Source organism: Odocoileus virginianus, chromosome 24 (genome assembly GCF_023699985.2).
Source record: "Odocoileus virginianus isolate 20LAN1187 ecotype Illinois chromosome 24, Ovbor_1.2, whole genome shotgun sequence".
Classification (NCBI taxonomy): Eukaryota; Metazoa; Chordata; class Mammalia; order Artiodactyla; family Cervidae; genus Odocoileus; species Odocoileus virginianus.
Genome location: NC_069697.1, coordinates 24,336,292 through 24,352,723, shown reverse-complemented (window position 1 = coordinate 24,352,723; position 16,432 = coordinate 24,336,292). Strand labels below are relative to the sequence as shown.

At 40.6% G+C, this 16,432-nt stretch overlaps 1 protein-coding gene across 6 annotated transcripts in view; it reads right to left on the bottom strand.

The window, feature by feature from the left end:
• Window positions 1-16,432, bottom strand: part of LOC110138240 (cyclic AMP-dependent transcription factor ATF-7) — a 91,464-nt gene that overhangs the window by 17,594 nt on the left and 57,438 nt on the right. For 5 of the 6 annotated variants that reach the window (XM_020895106.2, XM_020895111.2, XM_020895108.2 and 2 more), the window contains 3 exons: window positions 10,842-10,938; window positions 6,078-6,196; window positions 2,015-2,152 (listed from right to left, as the gene is read on the bottom strand). In XM_020895106.2, coding sequence (XP_020750765.1) covers window positions 2,015-2,152; window positions 6,078-6,196; window positions 10,842-10,938 — 354 coding nt within the window. The remainder of the gene's footprint in view (window positions 1-2,014; window positions 2,153-6,077; window positions 6,197-10,841; window positions 10,939-16,432) is intronic. The other variant, XM_070454358.1, reaches the window with a different exon arrangement.

The following is a 16,432-nucleotide window of genomic DNA, read 5'->3' as shown; positions in this document are numbered from 1 at the left end:
AATGCAAAGAAATACAGAAAAACAATAGAATGGGAAAGACTAGAGATCTCTTCAAGAAAATTAGAGATACCAAGGGAACATTTCAGGCAAAAATGGGTTTGATAAAGGACAGAAATGGTATGGACCTAACAGAAGCAGAAGATATTAAGAAGAGATGGCAAGAATACACAGAAGAACTGTATGAAAAAGAGCTTTATGACCCAGATAATCACAATGGTGTGATCACTCACCTAGAGCCAGACATCCTGGAATGAGAAGTCAAGTGGGCCTTAGGAAGCATCACTACGAAAAAAGCTAGTGGAGGTGATGGAATTCCAGTTGAGCTATTTCAAATTCTAAAAGATGATGCTGTGAAAGTGCTGCATTCAATATGTCAGCAAATTTGGAAAACTCAGCAGTGGCCACAGGACCAGAAAAGGTCAGTTTTCATTCCAATCCCAAAGAAAGGCAATGCCAAAGAATGCTTAAACTACCGCACAATTGCACTCATCTCACACGTTCATAAAGTGATGCTTAATATACTCTAAGTCAGGCTTCAGCAATACGTGAACTGTGAACTTCCAGATGTTCAAGCTGGTTTTAGAAAAGGCAGAGGAACCAGAGATCAAATTGCCAACATCCACTGGATCATAAAAAAAAACAAGAGAGTTCCAGAAAAACATCTATTTCTGCTTTATTGACTATGCCAAAGCCTTTGACTGTGTGGATCACAATAAACTGTAGAAAATTCTGAAAGAGATGGGAATACCAGACCACCTGATTGCCTCCTGAGAAATCTGTTTGCAGGTCAGGAAGCAACCATTAGAACTGGACATGGAACAATAGACTGGTTCCAAATAGGAAAAGGTGTACGTCAACGCTGTATACTGTCACCCTGCTTATTTAACTTGCATGCAGAGTACATCATGAGAAACGCTGGGCTGGAAGAAGCACAAGCTGGAATCAAGGTTGCCGGGAGAAATATCAATAACCTCAGATATGCAGATGACACCACCCTTATGGCAGAAAGTGAAGAAGAACTAAAGAGCCTCCTGATGAAAGTGAAAGAGGAAAGTGAAAACGTTGGCTTAAAGCTCAACATTCAGAAAACTAAGATCATGGCATCCGGTCCATCACTTCACGGCAAATAGATGGGGAAACAGTGACAGACTTTATTTTTTTGGCCTCGTAAATCACTGCAGATGGTGATTGCACCCATGAAATTAAAAGACGTTTACTCCTTGGAAGGAAAGTCATGACCAACCTAGACAGCATATTAAAAAGCAGAGACATTACTTTGTCAACAAAGGTCCATCTAGTCAAGGCTATGGTTTTTCCATTGGTCATGTATGGATGTGAGAGTTGGACTATAAAGAAAGCTAAGCACCAAAGAATTGATGCTTTTGAATTGTGGTGTTGGAGAAGTGTTGGAGAAGACTCTTGGAAGTCCCTTGGACTGCAAGGAGATCCAACCAGTCCATCCTAAAGAAGATCAGTCCTGGGTGTTCATTGGAAGGACTGTTGTTGAAGCTGAAAGTCCAATACTTTGGCCACCTAATGTGAAGAGCTGACTCATTTGAAAAGACCCTGATGCTGGGAAAGATTAAGGGTAGGAGGAGAAGGAGATGACAGAGGATGAGATGGTTGGATGGTATTACCAACTCAACGGACATGAGTTTGGGTGAATTCCAGGAGCTGGTGATGGACAGGGAGGCCTGGCGTGCTGCGGTTCAGGGGTTGCAAAGAGTCGGATACAACTGAGTGACTGAACTGAACTGAACTGATGAATACAACTGCTATGAACATCGTTATATACTTCCTTTGGTGGACATATGCACTAACTTCTCTTCCATACAGACTTAGAAGTGGAGTTGCTGGGTCAGAGAATAGGTGTAATTTATATAAATCCTCTAAACAATTAACATTTATTTAAACCTAATCAATCCTTCTGTATCACCCTATGTTTATACAACTATCGCATCAAAACATCATCTATCAATTCAAGTTTCAGATGACTCTTGGTAAACAGCTTTACCTTCTCCTTAAGTGGTGGGGAGCAAGGGCTAGAGGCAGGACTCTCAGGAGGGGATGAGTCTACCTCCACTGGCTCTTCTTCTTTGATTTTGATGTCTGGTGTAGAAGGCAGAGACATGTCAAGGGGCCCAGAAGCAGCCTGTTAAAAGAGAGAAATGAGCATAGTTCAATCCCATGATTCCCTTCAGGTTTAATCTATATCTTCCCAGTTAAAAGATGAGGGACTATACTTCTAAGAAGTTCAATCCTTGGTCAAAGTACCAAACTGAAAGTCAAAGAAACGTGGAACCCAGGATTTACACACAACTCTGACAAATCCTTTAACTTCTCAGGGTTTCTGTTTCCCAACTATAAAATGAAGTTATTTATAGCTGCCTAACCACTGATGAATGCTGATAAAGATTCTGAAAGCAGGGGAAAAAAAAAACCTTAAAATGCCTATGAAGACCCTGAAAGGAGAAAATAAAAAGATGTCATTTATCCATCAAATACTATGATTATTTTTCAGGAAAGTACAACGATTCCTGAATCCAGTGCCTTCCTATTCTCAACCAGCTCCGTTGGCTACTAGAGAGCTGTGAACATGTTTTCTGACAATCAGAATGACTAGGTTACCCAATTATCAAACGCAAACAAAATAAAATTGGCTATTAAAGTACTGTCAATGAAACAAGAACTGTCTTTTCTGGGGAACTCTCTATGCCTGATGGTGTTCTCACCCCAAAATCTGGTGCTAGAGGCTAGAAGTTAGGAAGATAGGGTTTTGGGGTAACAAAGAAAGGAAAGGCTTGATCATTTGATCAGTGAAAGAAACTAGAACTTGGTCCTAGGGGCAGGACTGGAGAAAACCAGAAGGGAAAGAGTACTTTTCTGGCAGTGGTGCAATCACCTCACAGAAATGGGGAGCCGTTAAGTGGCTTTGAAGAGAACAATAAACCATCTAAGATGACCCTGATACTGCACCACAACAGGGAGGCTGGCATTGCAGTTCAGTTTCATGACAAAGGGGATTCTTTGTTCTATTCTTCCCACATCCTAGGCTTCTTGGTGAAAGAGGAGCTTGTTTTTAATTTATCCCTTGCTATCTTAATCACTAGAAATCCTGGTATTTGAGAAAATTGAAGATAATCTGGTATCTACTACATTAGAGAAGGTGGTAATGGTTCTTTCTCTCCAATCTGATACGGATGAGCAACAGCAAAGATGGTTTCAATTTCTGCCCTCATTTTTATCTACACCAATGTCAGGTCCAACTGGGCTAATTCTTGGACCCCTGAAGTCAGAGGGTGGTGGGAAGGAGAGGCCTCTAAGTAAATACAACCACAAGTTTAAAATCTCCTAGGGGCATCTCCTAGAAAAGTTGTGGTTCAGAGAAGTTTTGGGCTCATAAAACACTCCTGGAGATGATTTTCCACTGAGCCTATGCTTCTCATCAAGAAGAGGTGAAGACCACCCCTGACCAAGCAAGAAGAAACACCAAGAGAGGCCCAGTGAGTAAAGGCCTGACTAACTGTGTCAACTGAGCTAAAAGGGCAGTGGAAAAGACTTGGAGCCTTTAAAAGGAGGCTAATTTTCTTGAATTTCCGTATAATGAGTTTGGTTTAAAATACTTCACAACCTGGTGGAAACAGTTTGACTGATTTCTTTGTTTGGGGGAAGGAAGAAATGACAGGGAGGATGAAATAGGGAAACTGTAAAATAGAATTATACCACACAGATTGTAAGCAACTGATTGATAAAAAGAATCATGAGCAGACCATGGCAAGTTCTGCCATTTGAAATGAGAACTACAAATATATGCCACTGAGTTTCCCCCACTTTCTTTTAATATGTGGGAGATAACAGGAAATGAAGATGATAGAAAGCTATAGAACTTTGAAAGACCCCCAGTGATAGGAACGCTTCATTCTTATAATTTAAGATGGATGGAAAAATTGTGCACAAACTCTTTTGATTTACCTGCTGATAGTTTATAGTGAACGGTGTCGGATTTGTGGCTTCCAGAGGAGAGAATTTTGATCCGGGGCCAGAGACAAGGCTTTATCACTCAGAGCTTTTGTGTAGCAGAAGTTTTATTACAGTGAAAAGAGACAGCTTCTGACATAGACATCAGAAGTGGGCAATGAGTGCCCCAATCACTAGTTTGGGTGGGGCTTTATATACTTTTGCAATTGGTATCAACAACAGATCAAAAGAGTATCTTCAGGTTGTAAAGGTCTTATCAGACCCACTCCCACAACATAATCTTAAATTGATAGGATTAGTCAGAAGGTTTCTGTTAAGGAAAAACATGTCTTCAAGAAAGATACACTGTTGTTATATAATTATTATATACTATATACAGAGTTTAAGCAAAAACATACCATTGAGCAAGATGTGCTGTTTTGCTGTGTAATCCTTAGCTCTGGACTTAAAGAAAGTTGGTCTCAGTAGAAAGAGATTGTTGCCATAACAACTCAGAGCTTTCTTCAAGGGCCCTGGTCTCCTTATCGACCAACCTAAGAATAAACTCTCTCACTGCTATCTCCCTCTTAGAGGGAAAGAGTCCTCCCTGGAAATTTTTGCTTAAGTCTTGGCTTTCCTGTATTTTGATGGGATTCCATGCCTCACTGCACCATGCAATTGTGGGAGGTACACGTGTTAATATGTATATGTTCTGAGACAGAGATATTGGAATTTTTTCTGAATTATTATGGAACACAGATCTGATTTTAAGTAGTGACTAATAACCCAGAATTATAATTCCAAAATAGAGTAAACTCTGACTTTTTCTTTTTCCCCCAAACCCCTTATTCCATGGGAACTATTTTTCTTCGACTCTGCTTCTTGAACTATTTCCTCTGATCTTCCAAACTAAAGGATTCTTTAGGGATCTTGAATATAAAGGTTAAAATCAGGATCACAGCATCAGAATCTGCAGTGATTCCAATATTTTAATCCTCTCCACAATATCTATCCTAAGGGACCTCCATATAATTGGACATATCTTGTGATAGCTTCCTATCTTGGTCCTATTTCTACTTCTGGGCCACACAGAGTAAGTTTAACTCCTCTCTTACACAAAAACTCTTCAACTATTGAAGACTGCAATTTTGTTCCAATAAAATTTCTTTTCACACTTCCCTGGTGGTTCAGTGGTTAAGATTCCACATTCCCACTGCAGGGGGCATGGGTTTGATCCCTGGTTGGTGAACTACCATCCCAATGCCACTGCTGCTGCTAAGTCGCTTCAGTCGTTTCCAACTCTGTGTGACCCCATAGATGGCAGTCCACCAGGCTCCTCTGTCCATGGGATTTTCCAAGCGAGAGTACTGGAGTGGGTTGCCATTGCCTTCTCCCCCCAGTGCCACTGAGTGTGGCCAAATCAAAATAAGAAAATAAAACAGGAGACAAATATCATCCTTTCTATGCAATAAAATATATATACATGTGTATGCAGGAAAAAAAATTTAAAAAAAAATCGGTTTCTTTAAATGTTCCCAAAGTCACCTAATTTCTGGTTCTTTCACCATCCTGGCTGATCTCCTTTGAAAGGCTTTTAAGAACATCCTTCCTTAAGCTTAATGTCTTGACTATTACTACAGTTACTTGGAGGTAGGAGTTACATACACTGAAACAAAGAGTCAAAATTCAGTAAATGTCTACTGATTGGCTGGCTGAATAAAACAATCTAGGTGAGAAGTCTGATTAGCTCAGGTAAGAGTGGGATTTGGTAAAAAAAAAAAAAAAAAAAATTATATAACAAAATTTGAGTAATTTATACTTTTTTTAAAAACATCTTCAACATATTCAGAACAAAAATAATTAAAAAATAGATTACTGAACAATGTCCACTGGAAGGGCAAGAAAATTGGTTTTTGATGAAGACCCAACACTTGTGCTTATCTATCACCTGGACCCCCTGAAGACTTGAATGGCTGACAAGATAAGTGAGTATTATCTAGTTCTACAGAACCAAGTCCATAATTTGTTGCTTTAACCAATTATGCAAATTATCCCAGGGCACAGTGCAAGTTGCCTAGATCTGAACACCACCAGTTTTTTACCAAAGTCCCTCCTCTTGCCTTTTTTTCATCTTCATCTGCAGCTTTTTTGAATTCATGTTCAAAGGAGCTAGCTAGTTCATTGAAGAGTCCCACCTCTTCACAGTTCTTCAGGAATCGAGTTGGAGTAGGAGTTTGATCTGCAGACGTGAAAAGAAAAGGAACCTTTATTTTAGTTTTGATCTGAAATTAAAACTAGAGAGCACATCAAGAACACATTTTTATTCTTCTGTTTGGAAAGAATCTCTGTGTTTAGGCAAATTTGTTTTTATGGAGCACTAGTAAGTAAAGACTGGTGTTAGGCCACCAGAGGGTGTCTGTGCTGTGTTGCCTCAAGGCCAGCAGAGGGACGACAGAACAATGTTTCATTGTGTGGCTATCTATATGTAACCACCTTTCTCTCAGAGGCTGGTTTCAGCTCCCTCACCCCCAAAACAAAACAAAACTGCCCACCCAGGTGGAGTCTGTGAAACTTCTAGGTCGGAAAATCAAGTATAGTTAAGTGACATTTTCTCTTTACACTTATTATCTGCTAGGTCTAAAGTGAGTAGGTGTGAGCAGATGGACACTAAAATCTGATGAGAAGAGACTGAGGATCAGATGGCTGAGTCTACTTGCTAAAGCTACAAAGTAAGAAATAGTGCCTTGTTTTTCAGTTGTCACTAAGGTAAGAGTGTTACCTTCTTGAAGGCATTCCAGGCACATCAAGGGGCTGGGGACCAAGACAGCAAGATTGTGAGCTAGAAAAGGAAACTGCAAACAATAGACCTCATTGCATGGAGACCTGGGACCAAGAGCAAATTCCGGAAACCAGGATATTTGGATTTAGATTTGCCAGCCAAAATATCCTCTCAGAGGCTGCACAAATCTTTCCTCAGCACACGGCCTCTGCCCTTGGGAAGAAGGCTCTGGGTAACCCATGGGAACTTTTCAAGCGACTTGAATTTTAGATTTGAGCTTCTCTCTCCCCATCCTGTTTTTCTAGTTTTCCTCTCTTGCGTGCTAAGTTGCTTCGGTCATGTCTGACTCTGTGTGATCCTATGGACTATAGTCCACCAGGCTCTTCTGTCCATGGGATTCTCCAGGCAAGAATACTGAAGTGGGCTGCCATGCCCTTCTCTAGGGAATGTTCCTGACCCAGGAATTGAACCCGCATCTCTTATATCCCCTGCAATGACAGGTGGGTTCTTTACCACTAGTGCCACCTGGGAAGCCCCTTTTCTCTCTTAGGTCAGTTGAATCTTGTTCTCCAGTCCTAACTCTATTATGAAGGTTTTCCTTGCAGTGCTAATCACCTCAGGGATTCATCTCATATTCCAAGCCACTAAACCAAATGATGGGGATAGAACGATGTTTAAACAATATTTTAAGGAGTGAGACCTGGGGCTAAAATCACTCCTCCTAGCATGATCAGTTGGGAATAGTCCAGCGGGATTTTCCATGGAAACAACATAACCGCCCCCCCCCCCTTTTTTTAAATTTAAACAAAACCTCTTCTGAATCAGAGTGTTTGGAAAACTTACCACTAACCTCCCAAAATAGTTTTAAAAGGTTCGCTGGCAGCTTTGGTTGGCCAACGATAAAGCCACTTTCCCTCCATCCCCGGGTGAGTGGAGGTAATATTCCCTTATGCTTAGAGAGTACTTCAGTAAGGGCACATAAAAAAATCACAACTCGAGTGGAACAGGACAGGGCAGCTAAGGGCATGGTTACAGCAGAAGAGGGCCTTTTGGATCTCTGATCTGAGGCTCATATAAACTTTTCCCATTCTTGAAGAAACAGCCAGAAAATGTATATAAGAAAATCCTTAGCTTGCTCTGATAATTCCAGAGAAATCAACAGGTGTTTATTGAATGCTTTCTGTGTTTTGCTGCTATATGTATAAACTGTGTGTACATTTGGGGGAGGGGGAGAGATAGAAGTATAGGAATTTGGGCCAAAAAGAAGATATGGTTCTTGCCATAGAGAACTGAGGATGTTTTTTAGTTGAGGAAATAAAATTAATTTATATACAGAGTATCACTGTATACAAAAGATATGTGCCATGTATGGCAGAGAATAAAACTGTTACAGAAATAAAGACAAATTAATGGCGGAGCAATTGGAAAAAGATTTCAACAAGTGGGACTTGAGCTGGGCCTTAAAGAATGGCTTCAGAAGGTACAGGAGAGAGGAGATTAGTAGGATAAGAGGAGTCAGGCAGGTGAAGGCACAGAGAGAAGCAGGTATGGGCACCAATACACAAGGAGAAAAAGGTACGTGCAGGTCAAAAGATGCTAGGGATAAAAGTTGCATTTAAAGATGGGTAAATACCACAGGGCAAGGCTATAGAAAGCTTGAAAACCCAAATAAAAATAGCCTTAAAGTAAGAGTAAATAGGAAAATAATGACAGATTTTGAGCAGAGGACAAGAATTTCAGGAAGTCTGGCTTTTCAACAGAATGCAAGATGGATTAGAATGAGAGACCAGTCAAGGAGGCCAGCTAGGAGACTATGGAGGAATTCAAGCACACTGCTGGTGGATGACAGGAAGCACAGAAAGAAATACAGCAGTCAGAATTGAAGAAAGAATAAAACAATACAAGATTTTGAGAATATTGATATCACTGAATATCAAAGCGGAGGAACTGGTTTTGGGGACAAAAAAAATTCCTTAACTGACAGTCACTGACATGAATATCTGAAAACAGAAACATAGCCAAGTAAGTGTTCAGTAGGGGCTGAAATACATGTGAGGTACCAGGTCTTAATTTGGAGATATGAGAATCACCAGACTAGATAGGATAGCTGAAATGTGCAATGGGATGAATGCCCTGAAACAGAAGGCAAAGAATAACAGGAAAACATTTGATCTCTTTGGGACTGTCCTGTATCATATTCTCTCCCCACTCATGGAGGGTGGCATAGGCATTTCCACGCATTTGGAATAACCTCTCCAGCTTGATAACTCTGCCCCAAATTTGGTGTGTGTGTTCAGTCATTAAGTCGTGTCCAACTCTTTGCAACCTTACGGACTGTAGCATGCTGGGTTTCCTTGTCCTTCACTATCTCTCAGAGTTTGTTCAAATTCAGGTCCATTGAGTTGGTGATGACATCCAACCATCTCATCCTCTGTCGCCCCCTTCTCCTCCTGCCCTCAATCTTTCCCAACATCAGGGTCTTTTCCAATGAGTCAGCTTTTTGCACCAGGTGGCCAAAGTTCTGGACCTTCAGCTTCACCATCAGCCATTCCAATGAATATTCAGGGTTGATGTTCTTGAGGATTGACTGGTTTGATCTCCTTGCTGTCTAAGGGACTTTCAAGAGCCCCAAATTTACCTCTTTCATAAACTTTTTTGATCAATTTCACTTAATAATAATTCTTTGAATACTGATGCTGTTTGTATTATTCACTTATGCTTGACTTAAAATACTAAAAATTTTTCCATATATACATGCCCCAATGATAAATTTAAGTATCTGTTGCTTGCACACATGTTTATGCCCTCTCCACTCTTCCAAGGACCTTCCCTGGGCTTTCTTTCTTTTTTTTTTTCCTGGGCTTTCTTAAGGATCATTAATGACAGTGTCCCCAACTTAAGTCTTTTTCCAGGAATTACAATCCACAAGCTACCAGCAAAGTGCCTGGTACACACAGTAGATAGTCAACAAATAGTAAGGTACAGGAGATCTGTAGGACAAGCCCCTTCCTCATGTACAGAACTATGGGAAGAGATTCTCTCTTTTCTCCTCTGTGTCTCAAGCAGCATTTTGGCTAGTAGTACTTAGAGAGATTGGGCTTCCCAGGTGATGCAGAGGTAAATAATCCACCTGCCAATGTAGGAGATGTGGGTTTGATCCCCAGGTTGGGAAGATCCCCTGGAGGTGGAAATGGCAACCCACTCCAGTATTCTTGCCTAGAAAGTTCCATGGACAGAGGAGTTTGGTACGCTACAGTCCATGCGGTTGCAAAGAGTCAGACATGACTGAACACGCACACACTCAGAGAAATTGTGCCTTACCTGAATTATTAACTGATACAATAATCATCACTATATTCTCCATTGGTTAAACACTGAGGTAAGCTTGCCTAACTCAGGCTAAATCAGAACCCCTCGTGGTATCAAAGAAAGAGCCCACTTTGTCTGCCTGTCTAGCTGAAGATGGCACGACAGAACTGCTGCGCTGTTTGAGAGGAGCTGCTGAGAATGCTCCCTTGAGAGCGGCACAGGTAAGCAAACCAGTGTCTCACACAACCAGTGAGAGGTCCCAGCTCACCCAAACTGGCTTAGAGAAGTCCCACTGACTAAGCGTCTTGTTTGCCCTCAATGGTGTCCACAGTCATAAAGGGAAGTTGAATTTACGAACTGACAGCCTGCCTGCTTGGGGGAAAGCTGACACCCAGTGGAAGAGAAGCAGCCAGACTAGGTCAACTTCCTTGCTTTCTTTTGTTCACCCCTTCACTGTGGGTAGGGAAAAATGTCAAAGGCATCTTTTGTCTGTAAATCTTTCAAAGTCTTAATAAAAAGAAGGCAAGGAGGGAACAGACTGAAAACAGCTAAGACAAAAACCTCAACACACCCACCTCAAAAACCGCAGAACCCAACCTTGTATTAAAAACTGAGAGAATGGAGGGCACAATAGAAACTTGGGAGCTTTTACTGTTCCTTTCTCCTGATTAAATGCAGATCACATAAGGGCTCTTAATGGGAGAAGGGGAGTACAGCTCCCAGTACATCTGGTCCCTGGTATTAATCTTAACTGTCTGGTGATATCAAGGCACGTGGCTTCTGGGGCAGCAAATACCTGCGATGATGACTGAGTCAGTTCGGGCTGGGCCAAATTTCAATGTCATCTCATGCTTGTGTTTATGAACTGCCAGGTGGTCCTCGTTTGTAAATCTCTGAAACGAAACAGAAACAGAGATGTGAAAAAAAAAAAAAAAAGTGACTCAGTGCCCTTTCTAAAATGTCCTACCAAACATCCTACAGTAAGGTTGGTCCCTGGAAAGAGGGACTGGAGAGGGAATGGGAAGGAAGAAAAAAATGGAAATGATGGAAAAGGAGAGGAGATGGGTTAAAAAAGAGAAAATAGGAAAGGAGAAAATGAAGCACTAGAAATCTGGAGGAGAGGGGAAGAGGAAGACTGTAGCACCAACTGCTCTGTAATACCAGGTCCAAATGAGAGAAATGGACAGATTGTTGGTGAAGTGGGATCCAGGCAGGAGGTTCCAAATGAAAAAAACATTAAGGCTAGCTCGTAGCAAGCAAGGGGAAAATAATGTTTAATAATGATAATAAAGAAAGAAGGGAAAGGCTGGGTACTAGTTGGTCATCACAAAAATATAGGAAATTTAGCTCTCCATGGTAGGGCTGAACTGGACTATTTATGAGGGGCTAACAGAGAGATAAATTATGCAGGATTAGGAGAACCATTTAACTTCCTGGCCCCTACAGTGCTGCAGCAGGCGCCTGCCTAGCTATTTGGCTCAGGGTTTTAATGAGCCAGGATGGAGCTGTAGAGGACAGAGGCCCAATGGCCAACAGTAGTGGCACACACCAGCCCCATCGGCCAAATGCTGTCTCCCTTCATCGGGCAGCCCGCCTGGGCTGCATCAGCCATAAAGGGGCCAGTGCAATGCTGGTGACTACATAATGTTAGGATAAAAATGCAAGCAAAAAAATTTTTTTTTTGTTAGGGTAGGGAGAAGCCTGTAGGCAGGATGAGAGAAGGGAAAAAGGAGATGGTATGGAGATTTTATTTATTTAGGGATTTGGTGAAAGGACAATGAAAATGTGAGGCTAGATCTGCCTCAGTTTATGACTAAGTAAGACAGGGTTACTGGACAGTAATTTATGCTCCCCCCTTTCTTTAGAAGGGGGTGGTGAAGAGAACAGATGAACAGCAGTAATTCAAAAGAATGATACCCTCAAAATTCCCTTTGAGGCTGCCTGGCCATGTTCCTTCATTAAAACATGCCTGCAACACAGTAACAGCTTGGATGCTGCAGTTTTCCACATCTCTTTCACTAGCCAGGCTCTGAAACATGGTTCTATTTGTCTTTTTGTTTCTAAAAATAATGATTGGTTAGTCCTCTTTTTTCACTCTCAGTAGATAGATACACATTTCCCCCCAAAACTATTCTTTTGGCTCTCTATCCACAGCTCTTCTTGACTACAAACCAGTTAGGAGTTGGCTCCATCCTAGCACCTATCCAGGAAAGAAAGCAATACTGAACTGTTTAAATTTCTTTATTTTACCTAAAAGTAGCTTTCCCCACATTTTCTCTAAGTTCTATCATAACTGAAGCTTAAGACCTAAAATCCTTCCAGGCTAGGCTTACAAGCCTTAAGAGTATAGGGAATTTTCAATTAAAAATATTAAGAATCAAGAAGTAAGACAGTCAAAAGAAGACTGCCTTAGTTGTTTCCAATGGATCCTGGACAAAACTGACAAGTGTGTGGATATTTAGCCAAGAACTTTAGTTTTCTCCATCGTTGATTAACTTTAGGCAATGTAGACATTGATTAGTTATCATAGGCATCAACTTTTTCAGTCACAGATTTTTCCCTATAGAAAGGATGGAGTGGGAAAGGGGGGGAATAGTCTTTTAACCATGGGTATGACATTTCTAGGTTAAACAAATCAGTGTGGAGGGCTTGGGATTGCTGGGTATTCAGTAAAAGGAAATAAACAGAACTAGTCTACAAAAGAGGAAAAACAATCACTTTACAGGGACAGGAAGAGTAGCGGATGAAGGTATATGTTTTCAAAATGTACTGGTGATGTTATGACCATCTTTTTTCAAAAATACATTTATAGGTACTCCAAGGAAATTTTCTGTAGGTAGTTTAAAAAATTGGCACAATGTTCTAGAATACAGAAGAATGACTTTCAAGCAAAAAGTCCTTTTCTACTATCAGAAATCTAGCTTACCCAAAACTGCTTGGAGAAAGATTTTAAATCTCCAGGCTTTGCTCTAGTTAGGATCATTTGGTATTTTAAAAGGCAACTCCTCTTCTTGTTACAACTTTTCTACATAGCTGTGATCTGTTTGTTCTCTAGTTCTTGTTCCTCTCTGCTACACAACCCTACTCTTCACACTACCCTATTCCCCATTGAGTGGTTTATTTTTCCCAAACCAATAGCTGGTGTCTGAAGAGAACTAAACGTGGCTAAAGGGATCTCCCATCCATCAGCGTCTCACAGGGTTTTGAAAACTGTGATTATAGGAAAAAAATTACATCTTCATTTTCACTAAACTCTGAAATTTAGCATTCCTAATTCATCATAGAAATTGCACATATTCTCATATTACATTACAGTTATTATCGGTATCTCAGAATAGCCTTTCTACTCATCACTACTTCAAAATTATGATAGTCACCAGGCCTACCACTAGAACTTACAGACAGTATTATGCTTAAAAAAGCACATCTATTATCAAATATTTTAAAAGCATTTTGATAACTGTATATTAAAAAAATCACTTCTTTTGTAATCCAATGTCTTTTATTTTACTGATTTAAAAATATTATTCTAAAAAATATATATATTATTCTGAGGAGTTCATAGGCTTCATCAAACTGCCATTGTGGGTCATGACACTACAAAAACTAAGAATCCTTCCGAACTAAATCAGATAGTATGCTTCACAGGAGGAGCGAAAATGGCAGAAGGAGGAGCTTAAGAAGCAGGGCGCTGGCATGGTTTGGCTCCAGTCATCTCTCCCTGCTATTTCTAACACAACTCTTGTATGGCCAGAGTAAGGAAGAGAATAAAAGTTTACTAAAGTTTTTTTTTTTTTTTAATGAAAGAGTGTTGAGGTTTTTAAAATTTCTGGTTGTGTTGGTATTTGTTGCTGCACACGGGCTTCCGCTAGTTGTGGAGAGTGGGGGCTTCTCTCGTTGTGGAGCACAGGCTTCAGGCACATGGGTATCAGTAGCTGTGGCCCAGGGGCTCATCAGAGATATGGCTTGAGGGCCCCAGACCACCAGCTCCACAGCTGTGGTGCAGGGGCTCAGCTGCTCCATGACATATGGCACTTTCCTGGACTAGGGATCGAACCCATGTTCCTGGCTTTGGCAGGTATTTCCTGTTTGCCGCACCACCAGGGAAGTCCTGAACTTTTTTTTTTTTTTAATCAAAGTGAATGTCAATCTGGCTATTATTTTCATTGTTCCTTATATTCTCTCGTTATATTTAAGAGTTAACTCAAGAATTCTCTGTGAAGTGAACTGTTAGTCGCTCAGGGATTGCCTGACTCTTCGCGACCCCATAGACTACAGCCCAGCAGGCTTCTCTGTCCATGGGATTTTCCAGGCAAGAATACTGGAGTGGGTAGCCATTTCCTTCTCCAGGGGATCTTCCTGATCCAAGGATTGAACCTAGGTCTCCTGCCCTGCAGGCAGATTCTTTACCGACTGAGCTATGAGGGAAGCCTCTAGGTGAATCTTGAACCACATGCTTAGGAAACCATCCCTTTAAAAGCAATTTCTCAATTAAAAAGTATAAAATTATTAAGTGATAAAAATTTGATCTTATTAAAAATAGATTATTCTATTGAATTAAATAAAATGGGTGGAGGGGCTCCTTAAAAGGATTTCCTTTTTGAATTATTGCCCATTTAAAAATCCAGCTCTCTCATTTATTATACAGTTAGTGAGTCTTCCTTTGTTCTTTGCTCTTTACCTATGACTAAGGTTTTGGCAAAGAGCCAGTCAACTTAGGGAATATTCACTCTGGTTGTACAGTAGAAAACGATAATTTTCAATAAATGTGTAGATATTAACCATTTCCAAGACAACTGAGGGTTGATATTATTCAAAATTGGACTGAAGAATTTAAGTTATACTGGATCACGAAGGCAGTTTATATGCCTTGGGAGAAGATGTAAATAGTAACACAATAAAGGTGAGAGTCTTATTTGCCCAAATAAATGAATCAGGACAGCTTCTTGGCATAAATGGGAGAGGGAAAGTACTATGTGCTGATTTGCACCATAGCTAGAGACCAAGATGATTTAGATTTGCCCTATCCAATATGGGAGCCACTAGCCACATGAGTTTATTGAACATTTGAAATGTGGCTAGTCTAAATTGAGATGTACTGTCCTGTACTGTACAGACAAGGGCTTCCCAGGTGGTTCAGTAAGTAAAGAATCTACCTGCAATGCAGGAGACAAAGGAGACATGGGTTCCATCTCTGGGTCAGGAAGATCTTGGAAGAGAGCATGGCAACCACTCCAGTATTCTTGCCTTGAGAATTCCATGGACAGAGGGAGCCTGGGGGGCTACAGTCCATAGGGTCACAAAGAGTTGGACATGACTGAAGAGACTTAGCACACACTCACGCATGTACTAAGTCAAAACACATACTGGATTTTGAAGACTGAGTATGAAAAATGAAAAAGAGAACGTAAAATATCTCAATTTTACTTTGATTCTATGTTGAAATGATATTTTGAATATATTGGCTTAAATAAAATATATTATTAAAATTAATGTCACTTGTTTATTTTTGCTTTTTAATGTGGCTACTAGGAAATTCAATACTACTTATGTAGCTTGCATTTTGTGACTTGCAATATATTTCTTTTGGAGAGTTCTGATCTAGGTAACATGCCTGAAGATCTAATGGGAATTTTTTTTTTAATGGGAATTTTAATCATGTGCCACACTTGATTTTTTTTTTTCCCTCTGAATTAACTTTTTTGGTCTCACTGCATAGCTTGTGGGATTTTACTTCCCCTACCAGGGATGGAACCCACGTCCCCTGCAGTAGAAGCTCGGAGCCCTAACCACTGGACTGCTAGTGAAATCCCCAAACCTGATTCTTTCCCCTCAAACACTTTTTCTCTAAATACAGTTTATACTCTATGGTAGTGGTTCTCAATTAGGGGCAACTCTGCACCCCAGGGGACATTTGGCAATAAAACATTTGCTTATTACAACCTAGGGAATGCTAGTGAACTATAGAAGGCAGAGGCCTGGGAAATGCATTGGACAGCTCCCCAAAACAAAAAATTATCTGACCCAAAATGTCATTTGTGTCTCTGCTGAGAAACTCTGCTTCAAGATAACAGGGAAAAGAAAAAACAAACAAATAAACAAAAAGGCTGTTTTTTAGTTTCCTTTGCCAAACTGCCAACACATGTTTTTGGATATGAAACTTGGAACACAGGCAGAAAACTCACAACCTCATTTCAGAAGATGGCTGATGTACTGCCAATCTGCAAATACTTAGGAGAGGGAAATCAGGAAGATGAGGCAGAAGGCACTGTAATTGGGAGAAGAACAGACTAAACGCAGCTCTCACGCACTGCCTTGTTAGTAGCAAAGAGGTAACACTGAAAAAGCACATCAGCAATAGCTTTTTGGCTATTTCGGATTTTCACT